The sequence below is a fragment of the Natator depressus genome, chromosome 2 (assembly GCF_965152275.1).
Source record: "Natator depressus isolate rNatDep1 chromosome 2, rNatDep2.hap1, whole genome shotgun sequence".
In the NCBI taxonomy this organism is placed as follows: Eukaryota; Metazoa; Chordata; order Testudines; family Cheloniidae; genus Natator; species Natator depressus.
In genome coordinates, this window is record NC_134235.1 from 137,461,963 (window position 1) to 137,475,364 (window position 13,402).

The 13,402-nt window shown below is 50.6% G+C and overlaps 1 protein-coding gene across 1 annotated transcript in view; it reads right to left on the bottom strand.

Moving 5' to 3' along the window:
* The window catches only part of MARCHF6 (membrane associated ring-CH-type finger 6), a 123,106-nt gene extending 109,916 nt beyond the window's left edge, over positions 1–13,190 (bottom strand). Inside the window, exon 1 of the mRNA XM_074945044.1 lies at positions 13,069–13,190. Coding sequence (XP_074801145.1) covers positions 13,069–13,177 — 109 coding nt within the window. The 5' untranslated portion in view covers positions 13,178–13,190. The remainder of the gene's footprint in view (positions 1–13,068) is intronic.
* Positions 13,191–13,402: the final 212 nt, after the last annotated feature.

The following is a 13,402-nucleotide window of genomic DNA, read 5'->3' on the forward strand; positions in this document are numbered from 1 at the left end:
CAAGTGGACACAAGTTCTACCTAATTAGAAGCAATATAGGTTTCAGGAGCTACAGAAGAGCAGAATAAATTCTGCCTCTTGTTTCATAATCCTATCACCTGATTTCTCCTGAGTTAACATAGCTGTGGGAGATTTTCTGAAGTGAAAAACATGTTATTTCTATTTATAAGAGCAGACACAAAGCCTACCCCAACTCTAGATGCTCTTGACAATTAGCTAAACACAACCAATACAGATGGAACACTTAAGTAAATAAAATATTTTATTTAAGAGTCATTATCCTAGCCAAAAATCATCTGTATGAAAATACCAGCTCCATGCCCTGTGTTAAACATTTGTGTCAAAGAGTCAAGAGAGTGCCACATCTGCTTATGTTCATATCTTTTTGTGCTCAGCTGGAACTCAAACGGTTAATGTTTTACTTTCTCTAAAAGTCAGAAGCAATAATAATACATAGCTGTTTTCATACACAGACCTCAAAGTATGTACTGAACACTAGCCTCTGTATATGAGGCTAAGACAGTCCACCCCAAGTTTAGTTTTCAGTGATTGGCCATAAGAATGTAAGCAATTCAGGAGATGAGAGGAGGAAGAATAACTTGGTACATTTGATTCAGGTCTCTGGACCATTTACATGGACTGCAAAGCTAAAATTCTGTAAGCCCAGAAACATTCTGAATGCAGCATCAGTAATTTTACAGATTGACGTGGTCAGCACTGAATTTGCCCGTTAGTTTCATTACCTCATAAGACATAGTGATGAGACCTTTTTATTAACCTATCACTATTACCCAGGATTATCATCACTATACACATGAAGTATGGCTGACTCATCTGTGGACAGCAATGGGAGGGGATTGTGTTGTTCTTAGGTAAGTAAGTATAACTTTCTTATTGAGTGTTCTCAGAAAATGGTGTAGAACAATTGCTCCTCCTCCCTGTGGGCACTGCTAAGATGTTCTAGAGCAGGGGTGGGCAAACTTTTTGGCCTGAGGGCCACATCGGGGAATAGAAATTGTATGGCGGGCCATGAATGCTCACAAAATTGTGGTTGGGGTGCAGAAGGGGGTGAGGGCTCTGGTCAGGGGAAGCTCAGGGGTGCAGGCTCTGGGCGATGCTTACTTCAAGCTGCTGCTGGAAGCAGCAGCATGTCCCTTCTCCAGCTGCTATGTGGAGGCATGGCCAGGCGGCTCTGCTGCATGCTGTCCCATCCGCAGGCACCACCCCTGCAGCTCCCATTGGAGTGACGGAGGAGGCCATTGGAGCATGGAGGAGCTGGGGGGGGGGGGCCATGCCGCTGCTTCCGGGAGCCGTGTGGGGTGGCCCCCAACCCTGCGCCCCGACTGGAGCGCCGGAGCAAGGCAAACCCCAGACTTCATTTCCTAGCGGAAGCTCGAGGGCCAGCTTAAAACGGCTGGCAGGCTGGATCCGGCCCGCAAGCCATAGTTTGCCCAACCCTGTTCTAGAGGATTCCCTCGTCTCCCATTCCTGTTCAACAAGCATAGAGGGCCATCAAGGGTATGTCTACACAGCAGTATAAGCCCAGGTCTGAGCCTAAGCTCAAGGCAAACCCCCCTTGCGTCCACACTGCAATTGTACTAACCTAGGGCTCAGGACCCTGCAGGGTCTCAGGACCCGAGTCAAGCTAGGGCCAAGGGTCTGAGTCCTACTGCTTTCCTATGTACATGTGGCCTTGGTTTGACTTGGGTTCCGGGTGTCCTCTAGATATATCGCACCCTTACTGGTGGCAGAGTAATAGCACTGCAGGCAGCATCATTACTGCCTGGCCAAGCACGGTCCCCGTTCTTGCTCCTCCTACAATGATGGCTCCAGCTCCTGCTCCTCCTTGCTGCTGCGCAGCGCTTGCCTGGAGCAGGTGGCAAAGTTGCCAGGCCAGAGGTGACTCCTGGCTGTCGGGATATTGGGGGTCATCCCTCCGCGGGCTGGGCTGAGCTGGGAGCTCCACTCAGTGGTGAGCTGGAGCCGGTTCACGCGAACCGGTTGTTAAATTTAGAAGCAGTTTTAGAATCGGTTGTTACAACTCCCTGAGCTCCCGGCCGGGGAGGCTCCCCCAGCCCCTCCCCTGCCTTCCCTCCTCTCGCAGAGCCTCAGCATGCCGCACCGCTGGCACCAGCGCTCTGGACCGCTCCTGGGCAGCTCTGCAGCTTCTGCCGCTTTGAGCAGCATGGTAAGGGGGCCGGGCCGGGAGAAGGGATTGGATAAGGGGCCATGGTAAGGGGGCCGGGCCGGGGCTGGGAGAAGGGATTGGATAAGGGGCAGGGAGCGGTTGGAGGGGGTGGAGGTTCTGAGGGGGCGGTCAGGGAACGTGGGGGGGTAGGGGGTTGGATAGGCAGTCGCCGCCCAAGAAAGTCCCAGCCAGGCTGGGGCTCGGCTGGGACAGCCCCCCAGGCCAAGGGGGCCCCAACTCATGGCGCTAGGGAGGGTGCATGGTGTAGGGCTCAGTGTTATAGAAGGGGGCTATTGGAGAAGGGGCTCGGTGCTAGAGGGGGGTGCATGGAGCAGCACCGTTTGGGGGCGTGGGGCTATGGAAGGGCTGCGGGGCCCCACATCCTGTGTCGGGGCAGGGGCCGGGCTGCGGCTGGTACCTGCGCTGCACAGCCATACGGGCAGCCACTCCAGGGCCCCGCACGCAGAGGCCGATCCAATGCCACCTCGCTCAGCAGCTGCGGCCGAGCTCCATGCTGCTTCCTGCCTCGCCCAGGAAGCGCGACCGGCTGTGCTGGGCAGGGAGATCAGGCACCATGTGAATGGGCGCTGCATACGGCTGGGGAGCCAGGCCACTGGCAGCAGCAGCCTCCTCTGCCCCAGGAGCTAGGCAGGGCTGGCTGGTGCCATGGCTGGAGGCTGCCTTGGGCGTGCTGGGGTGAGCTCCCATGTCTCTCCCGCTCCTGCGCTGTGGGGCTGTCCAGCCTCTGCCGCTCGGGGGCGCTCACATCCCGCACTGGGGAGTTGGGCAGACAGCAGCCTTTGCCTGCAGGGAGCTGCCGCCCCACATGCTGGGAGCGACCCCACTGATGCAAGGGCTGCAGGACTCCTGCGCCACCAGCTGGCACCTGGGATGGAGAACAGGCCTGGGAAGGGCAGGACAGAGACTGGGGGGGGGGGGGAGGGGGTAGGAGAGAGCCTGGGGAGATGGAGGGGCAGGATGGAGCCTGGGGGGCAGAATGGAGCATGGGGGGGGGGTGGAATGGGAGGGGGCAGGACAGAGGCACATCCCTTAAATCAGAACTTTTTATAGGGAACCGGTTGTTAAGATTTTGGCAGTTCATCACTGGCTCCACTGCATAGGGTTGCCAACCCTCCACTACGGTCCTTGAGTCTCCAGGAATTAAAGATGAATATTTAATTAAAGATTGTGTCATGCGATGAATACATCCAGGAATATATCAAACCAAAACTGGCAATCCTATCTACAGGGCACTGCTTGGTCCCCACTCCACTCTCTGGCTCTTGCTTCCGGGCTCCCCCTGCCCCCGCTGGGGCTGCATGTGCAGGGACACCTGAGTTCATGCACTGTGAGGGCAGTGAGAGGGAGCCAGCCCCAAAACTTCCCTGCAGCCTTCTGTGTGAAGACAGGGATAAGGAATTGCCTGGGGGTGCTGGAGCACACTGCACCCCAAGTCCTTCACCACTCCACAGCCAGGCTGGTGTGTGTGTGTTTTAAGGGATGGGATCTTTGGGAGGAGAGCAATGATCCCCCACTGGGTCATGTGGTCAGGGACACACACTCTGGTCAGAATGGAGCATGGAAGGAAGTAGCTACTTCTGGGGCCCTTGGTGGGGGATTGCCAACAAATGAAAACTTTGATTATTAAGCAGACTAGTGGGTCACCCATGTTGGCTACTTCTGGAGACTTGTTAGAAAAGTGGGAGTAAGAAGCACCATCAGTTGAACATGGGAGGCTGCTTCTGCTCCAGTGTTCAGCTGAGCCAGGGTTAGAAGACTTTAAATGGGGTGGTGACACTGATGCAGTGTATATCCCACTAAGGGTGCTCCTCCTGAAGAGCGAGTGATCTTCAGCTTGCAGAAGCACACTACTAGAGAGCCTCCAGGGTTTTCAGTGAAGACCGATATGGTCAAGCCATATCACAAAGCCATTGTGCTACTCCCCACCCCACCCCCAACCGCACATTTATTTTCCATCACATTGCATGCCAATCAAGACCACTCCCTCTCACAAGCACTGTCCCCCCACCCTCTCTCCTCCCAAAATGAGCCAGTTTCCCTTCCCACCCCGAAGCACATAATACCATTTATGTCAATGTCACTTGGTTGGAATAATATCCAAGTCTGTCCATGAATGTAGACAGTATAGTTTTCCCACAGTGCACCATGTTCCTAGGGCTAGAGCAGTGGTTCTCAAACTTGTGTGAAAGGGGCCACCAAAACACAGCAAGCCTCTGAGTGCGACTCCCCTTATAAATTAAAACCGCATTTTTTTATATTTAACACCATTATAAATGCTGGAGGTGAAGCAGGGTTTGGGGCGGAGGCTGACAGCTCAAGACCCCCACACACATAACCTTGGGACCCCAAGGAGTCATGACCCCCAGTTTGAGAACCCCTGGGCTAGTCTCAAGACTGGGGGGAGGGGGCAACGAGATATGCTGGGATATGGTTACTTTGACTCAGATCTGTGCACTGCAGTGTGGATGCCAGAGCCCTAGGTTTGAGCACAGTCAAAAAATTCTTAACGTAGGGTTAAAATGCAATGTAGACACTTCAGCCCAGGTTCCTTGACATGAGTCTGCTGACTTGAGTCCCACTAATCCAGGGGTTCTCAAACTTTTTTTTTTGCTGGAAACCCCTTTGAAAATATTTCAGACTGTAACAATCCCCCCGCCCAAAAAAAAAAAAAAAAGTGATAGCAAATTACTGTACATACTCATAGGAGCATACTCAGGATACTGCCACCCTTACTTCTGAGCCGCTGCTGGTGGCGGTGCTGCCTTCAGAGCTGAGGAGCCGGAGAGCGGCAGCTGCTGTACCCCCTCCCATTCCCTCCAGCAATATTTTTTGTGATCTCATGACCCCTGTATAATAGCCTTGCAACCCCTTTTTGGGTCAGGACTCCCAGTTTGAGAAACACTGCACTAACCCAAGACTTACATTGCTGTGTAGACATAGCCTAAGAAGCTTAGTTCTGAGGTAGTAATTTAATATACTGATGACACCCAGCTTTTTTAATCACCCAATCCAATCAGTGCTGTTGAATGCCTATCCCAATGTTGGGGTCAGATTGGGACATAGATGAAAACTGGGTGACTAAAACTCAATCCACATAAAATTGAAATAATGTTAGTAGATTAGGGAAGTAGCCAAATGATAGCGAAGCGGATGTCCACAGCCGATTAAGGACATTTGTCTGCCATTTATTCTATGGGCATGCAGCCTGGCTGTTGTGTTTTAACCTCAGTTATGGCTGAGTGAAAACATAGAAGCAGAGTCCAAAAGTACTTTTAACCAAATGCATCTGAATGGGGCAACGTGACTTTTTTCAGATGCAACCCTGCTAAAATAACCCAGAAGGGGGGCACCACTGTCTGAAGAATTGGGCACTTGGCTGGAAGTCAGGAGACCTGGGTTTTACTCCTAGCTCTGACATTGTGTGACCATGACCAAGTCACTTCACCGCTCTGTACCCTCACACACACTGTCTAACTTGTTCTATTTAGACAATATGGGACAGTCCCTGTCCCAAAAAGCTTACAATTTGTACAGTGTTTAGTACAATAGGACCCTACCTTTGTTTGGGGCTTGTAAGTGTTACTGCAATCCTTAAACAAAATAATAATCCATATCTTTGTCACCTGAAGACAGGATTACTGCAATGCACTCTACATGGGATACAATTTAAATCAATTCAGAAACTTAAGCTGCCACATTTTGCACCAGCTTGTTTATTAAAGCCTTGTCTACACTGCCACTTTACAGCACTGCAGCTTTCTCACCCAGGGGTGTGAAAAAACACCCGAGTGCTGCAAGTTTCAGCGCTGTAAAGTGGCAGTGTAGACAGTGCACCAGCGCTGGTAGCTACTCCCCTCGTGGAGGGGTTTTTTTATAGCGCTGGGAGAGATCTCTCCCTTGATTTCAAAGAAAGGAGGCTGCAGGTAGTACAGTCTCTGAAGGGCATGCTGCAATGCACATGAATTTGTGGAAGTTGCTGTAAAGGATGGAGTTATATCTATGAGGGTGAGTGGAGAGTGGAATTCTGTGTTTTTTTAAGGAATTTTCTTTCTGGCTGTCAAAATAAGTTTGCGTAACTTGTGTCAGAGGGTGCTGAGAACTTTTGGATAGGTGTTTTTTATTATTGTAGAAATCCAAATATATACGCATATATTAGGCCTAATATAATCCAGACTGTAAAGGCAACAGTCAGCTTCAATCTATTCTGTGTCTGGAGGGCAGCCACCTGAAATTAATTACACCCATTATTGCCTATACATTGCAACATTCAAAATGAGTTCTGGCTGCCTAACAAGTATAGTTTTCTACTTGTGTATACAGTTCTCATCTTCCCCTCTGTTTACACGCAATGTGCAAGGAAACCTATGCTGTATATAGCTCTTTATCTTGACAAAAGTTGTTAAAGCCAGATTGCCTAACTATTTTTCTCTGCATACAACACCTCAGTCTACTATTTCCCCCATTAGAGAAATCTCTCTTCGGCATCCTGATGCCTAAAGTTGGAGATTAATATATTTACCTATAAACTAAAATTTAATTGCAAAGCAATAGTAGTATCCTCCACCACCACAAATTGGATTTTGTTATACATGGAAGTTTTAGCATTTCAAAGTTCCTTTATAAAAGATACACATATGGATATGGCCATGTGGTGATGGAGTTTTGACAGTTTTATAGTGACACAATATAGTCCAGGGGTGGCAAACTTTTTGGCCCAAGGGCCACATCTGGGTAAGAAAATTGTATGGCGGGCCATGAATGCTCACGAAATTGGGGGTTGGAGTGCAGGAGGGGATGAGGGCTCCGGCTGGGGGTGCGGGCTCTGTGGTGGGGCAAGAAATGAGGAGTTCGGGGTACGGAGGGGTCTCCGGACTGGGGCAGGGGGGGAAGGGCTCTGGCTGGGGGTGCAGGTCCTGGGGATGAGGGGTTTGGAGTGCAGGAAGGTGCTCAAGGCTGCGAGCGAGGGGTTCAGAGGGCAGGAGGGGGATCAGGACTAGGGTGGGGGCGCAAGAGGGGGTCGGGGTGCAGGCTTTGGGCGGCGCTTACCTCAAGCAGCTCCCAGAAGCACCAGCATGTCCCCCCTCCGGCTCCAATGTGGAGGCATGGCCAAGCCCTGTCTGCAGGCACCGCCCCTGCAGCTCCCATTGGCCATGGTTCCCGGCCAATGAGAGCTGCGGGGGGGGGCAGTCGGGGCACGGGCAGAGTGTGGAGCCCCCTGGCTACCCCTGCACATAGGAACCAGAGGGGCGACATGCCCCAGATGCCACGCAGAGTGGGGCAAGCTCTCTACCCCGCTCCCCAGCTGGAGCGCCAGAGTGGGGCAAGCCCCCAGACCCTGCTCCCTAGTGGGAGCTTGAGGGACGGATTAAACTGTCTGGAGGGACGGATGCAGCCCCCAGGCCATAGTTTGCACACCCCTGATATAGCTAATTAGCGTGACGTTAACAGCATGTGTTTAGAAAAGATATAATCAGAGAATGCTAACTACAGTTTTAATCCAACTTTTAAAGAGTTATCAGCTATTATATTTCAACATATACCAATATACTGTTAACGCGGGGGGCAAACTGATAACTGTAAGAGTGAACCAGGACTTGAAAAAGTCACTCATCCATTCCCCACAATTGAGTGAGAAAATGCCACTTGTAAGTGCTATAGAAGTTCAAATGTTAAATTTAATGCTTCTGTATATACTATAGTAGTCCCCTTAAACCCCAAACACAATTGCGTCTCATCACACTACAACAGGGGTGGGCAAACTACGGTCCCGAGCCATTTTAAGCCGGCCCGCGAGCCGCACCATGCAGCTCGGCCCCCTCTAGCCAGGGTGCTGGGTCGGGGGCCGCACCACGCAGCTAGACCCCGCTCCAGCCAGGGCGCGGGGGCCGCACCACATGGTTCCCTGAAGCCACGGCATGGCCCCGATCCGGCTCCTACACGCTCCAATGGGAGCTAGAGGTGCTGTGCCTGCGGATGGGGCAGCGTGCAGAGCTGCCTGGCCACACCTCTGCGTAGGAGCTGGAGAAGGGACATGCAACTCCTTCCAGGAGCCACTTAAGGTAAGCACTGCTCGAAGCCTACACCCCCCGAGCCTCTCCCCATACCCGAACCCCAGCCCTGAGCCCCATCCCACTCTCCAAACCCCTCGCTCCCAGCCTGGAGCACCCTCCTGCACCCCAAACCTCTCATCCCCAGCCACACCCCAGAGCCTGCACCCCGAGCTGGAACCTGCACCCCTGCCCCAGCCCTGATCCTCTTCCCGCCCTCCGAACCCCTTAGTCCCAGCCCACAATATCCTCCGACACTCCAAACTCCTCATCCACAGCCCCACCCCAGACCCCAACCCCAATTTTGTGAGCATTCATGGCCCGCCATACAATTTCTATCCCTATCAGGTGTATCCCCTCAGCTCCTTCAACATTTACACACTCCGCCATCAGGAATGGGCTTGCTGCCTATTATTTTGTTTATCCTCCTCAGGAGGCTATTCTCCATTGCTAGCACTAACAGCTTCCCACCTCCCTAAAACAACTATTTCCATGAGTCCCTCAGACCCTATTCTGTATATAAGCCCCAACCTCCATTGGGTGCAGCAGGAAGGCAACCAATGTTTCTGAGGTTTCTGACACACACTGCTGCTACCCAATTAGTAGAGGTGAATCCATAAACATGTCAGGTGCTACTGAGTAGCAAATCCTTTGCTCAGTTATGGGGCATATGTTCTGATGCCACTATGGTCTGAGGTTGCGAAACTGTCATTCAGGTCTGCTCATTCTCTGACCCCAAATCATCCCCCTTTTCCACACCCTCCGCACCCCAGTTAGTCTCCCAACCCCATGATGCTCAGAGTCCAGAAATGAAGCCATAATAAGGCTACTGAGGCTGTAAAGGCACTGCCATGGTGCTCCTGGGAAAAGGAGAGGCTGTTTGGGCCATGTTCACCTGAAGTCCTCCTGGCTTTGCAGGGAAATGAGAGGAAGCCTAGCTAGTCTCCATACCCTCATGATGCTATCAGACTCTACAGTTGTTAGTGAGTTATTTCAGGAGGAAGCTGAAGACTCTTAAAGGGAAACTCCCTGGAAATGAAAGATGGATGCCAGGGTCTGAGCGCCAAAGTCCTAGCTTTGAGGGAGAGGGCAAAATCTCTAAGTGTTTTGGATAGGCCTTCAGATCAACTGTAGAGTTTGAGGGCAAATAAAGCTCCAGAGTAACATACAAACATATTAGACATAACCTATATACTGCATTCCAGAGGCCTGCTGAAACAGCCCTAATGATTCTCAGTGTACTAAAGAACTAGCCAGTCTGGCCTGGTCCACACTAGAAAAATTACCTGTTCCTGACAAGAGGTATCAGCAGCACACTGCAAGTTTAGAACATGGCTTTTCACGATCAACACCGTTTCAGAAAACAATGAATAAAATGAAATTTATTCCAAGAAAGTCTTAACCAGGGTTTTCTCAAATGGTGCTGAACACTATGTGTCCTGTTCTCCAAATGCAAATTAAGCTGTGCAGTTTAACCAGTGTTGCACTTGCTACTGACAACTGGTGTCAGCAATCGGTAATTTTTCTAGCGTAGATCTGGCCTCTGACTTGACTCAATTCAATCTATTCTCTTTTATCTAGAGGCTTGTTTATTTCACTACTAAAAAAACTAGTGCAGTATCATTTTCTCTTTGCTCTGAGAGAATCCCATACTAATAAATAACATTACTGTTCTAAACAATCAGCTGAAACTTAAGATAAATTTGCAGTGCACCTCATCACAAACCCAAAAATAGATATGGCCATTATGAAGACAGTATAAAAGACTAAGCAGTTATTTAACATTTGCAAGTGCGCTTTTAACTGATTCTAAAGAGTCTGACTTTAGCATTAAGTGCTGAATGCATCGAGTCAACAACAAAGAAGGGCACGACCATGAAGTGCAAGTCCACTGATAGTCACCTACTCCTGTTTGATAAAATAATTGCAGGAAGTTGTAGACTGTATCTATTTTATTTTATTTCCCAGTTTTATAATGCTTTTTTTCCCAAGAAACTGAAATATAAAATACATGATTACATGTATTTTGGCTCAAAATGACAGCCTTCATGCTGTCAACATCACACACACCACTGAATAAGACTAGGAGTAAGGAGCGATGCCCCAGTGTGCAATAAGTAGGCCCAACATTCATGAAGAAAAATGAAAAATAGTGCCTCTTGTCTTGATTTTTGTAGGGTTGTCAACAAATACCTTAACTACATTTTTTTTTTTTTTTGCAAATTTACAGGTCTTCTTTATTACACTTTTTCACAACCTCAAACCTTAACCCTCACCAGCAATTTAACTGATTTTTTGAGAGAATAATAGTTTAAAAAGTAAATAGCAAAAATATATCAGCTGCGGGAAGCCTACCAAAAAACCACTGGACAATCAGGGTGCTAATGAAGCACTCACAGCAGACAAAGCCCTTGCAGAAAAGATAAATGAATTTTTTGCACTGGTTTTCACTGCAGAAGATATGAGCAAGATTCCTACATCTGAACCATTCTTTTTAGGCAACAAGTCTGAGGAACTGTCCCAGATTAAGGAGTCAGAGGATGTTTTAGAACAAACTGATAAATTAAACATCAATAAGTCATCAGGATCAGGTGGTATTCACTCAAGAGTTCTGAAGAAATTAAAATATAAAATTGCAGAACTACTATAGTAATTGTGGTATGTAATGTATCCTTTAAATCAGCTTAAACAGTACACCCACACCTTGAATACCGCATGCAGTTCTGGATGCCCCATCTCAAAAAATGGAAACGGTACAGAGAAGGGCAACAAAAATTATTAGATTTCAGAGTAGCAGCCCTGTTAGTCTGTATTCGCAAAAAGAAAAGGAGTACTAGTGGCACCTTAGAGACTAACCAATTTATTTGAGCATAAGCTTTCGTGAGATACAACTCACTTCATCGGATGCATTCAGTGGAAAATACAGGCCTACCTTGATTATCACTACAAAAGGTTCCCTCCCTCCCCCCCCCCCCCCCCCGCTCTCCTGCTGGTAATAGCTCATCTTAAGTGATCACTTTCCTTACAGTGTGTATGATAACACCCATTTTTTCATGTTCTGTGTGTATATAAATCTCCTCGCTGTATTTTCCACTGAATGCATCCGATGAAGTGAGCTGTAGCTCACGAAAGCTTACGGCCAAATAAAAAATTATTAGGGGTATGGAACAGCTTCGACAGGAGGAAAAATTTTTAAAAAATGGGACTATTCAGCTTAGAAGAGAGATGACTAAGGGGAAATATGATAGAGATATATAACATCATGAATGGCGTGAAGACAGTAAATAGGGAAAAGTTATTTACTGGTTCACAAAACACAAGAACTAAGAGGTCAGCCAATGAAATGAATAGGCAGCGGATCTGAAACAAGCATGAGGAAGTACTACTTCACACAACACACGATCAGCCTGTGGAACTCTTTGCTGGGGATATTGAGGAAGCCCAAAGTATAACTGGGTTCAAAAAATAATTAGATAAGTTCATGGAAGATATGCCCATCAATGGCTATTAAACATGATGGTCAGGGATGCAACCCCAGGCTGTGTGTCCCCCTAAATCTCTGATTGCCAGAAGCAGGGCATGGGTGACAGAGGACAAATTGCCATTTTTTGTTCATTCCCCCTGAAGCATCTGGTACTGGCCACTGACAGAAGACAGGACCCTGGGGCTCGAGACGTTGGTCTAACCCAATATGGTTGCTCCTATATCTGTAGGGCCAGATCCACTAGGCACGCTCACTCAGAGGCTGCCTAATGTCACACGGAACAGCCAAAGAGGAGGCCCCTATGTTATAACCTTTAGCCCAGTGGTTAGGGTACTTACTCACTGAGGACATGGGAAACCACCAGTTCCAGTCTCCCCTCTTCCTGCTGAGGAAAAGGGATCTGGACATGGATCTGCCACCTCTGGGCTGAGAGCCCTAACCACTTATATTGTTGACATTACCCAAGATTTGTATTTAAAAGAAAGAGGCCTTCCAAATCATCTTTCACTTTTAAGAATTACACAGAATATATTTAGCTTTTCCCAAAAGCCGTAAGTAAAGATGCCCCAAGTACTTTTCCCTATCACAAGATATTTGGGGGGCCGAGAATAGGTGAGATGTGAATGAATACACATGTCTGACGGTGGACAGCGGCACCTCTTACACGAGATTTCCCCTCCTTCAGGTGGAGTGACTTTGCTCTAGGCAGGCTGCGCTGCCGAAGGAACTGAAAGCGGCGCACTGGACTTGCGCCGAAGCGGCCCAGCGCCCATTCCGCGACAAGCGGAGTTTTCCGCCGAAGTGCCCAGCGCCCTTTGACCGCTAGCAGCGGCCGCCGCACCGGGGAGCTGGGCATCACAATAAACCCTGCGGCCGCGGGATCCCGCCGCACGGCGAGCCGCGCCCCCGGCCGGCCGCCCCGCCCACCCGGCCCCGAGCCCGGCACGGCTCAGCGTCGGTGGGCCCCGCTGCCTGCAGCCCCCCAAGCGCCGGCTCCGGACTCACCCCCAACACCGCAGCGGTTACATAAGAGACACCCCCTCCCCCCCACGCACCGCCCCCCCCGGCCCCCTCCACGCACCGCCCCAGCGACACCCACTCCACGCACCGCCCCCCCAGACACTGCCCAGACCCCCCACGCGCACAACGGCACGGACACCTCCCCCACCCGCCCTGTCCCCCGCTGCCGCCGCAAGGCACCTGCAGCCCCAGGCGCGGGGTTGGGGGCGGCCCCTCCCGAGTGTAACGCCCCCCCCTCCTCCCCGGGACCCTTTCCCGCCTGGCCCTCGCGCCCGGGGAGGCGTGATCGCGGCCAGCGAGCGCGTTACCTTCCTCGGCGGTCTCCATCTTGTCCGGCTGACGCAGCGCCGCGGCCGGCGGGCGGATGGTGTGACCGCGGTGGGGCGGGGGCCGCGGGGTTCGCAGAGTGAGCACCATAGAGCCAGCCCGGCTGAGCGTAGCGGCCTAGAGCGCCGCGCTCGCCTCCAGCGCCCCCCGGCGGGCGCTGCGGGGCCGTTGTTGACCCAAAGGGGAGCGGGAGGCGGGAGCGTGTGTGTGTGTGTGTGTGTGTGTGTGTGTGTGTGTGAGAGAGAGAGAGAGAGAGAGAGAGAGAGCGTGTGTAACTGTAATTCCCGGCGTGTCTGCAACAAAGAGATACGTGTC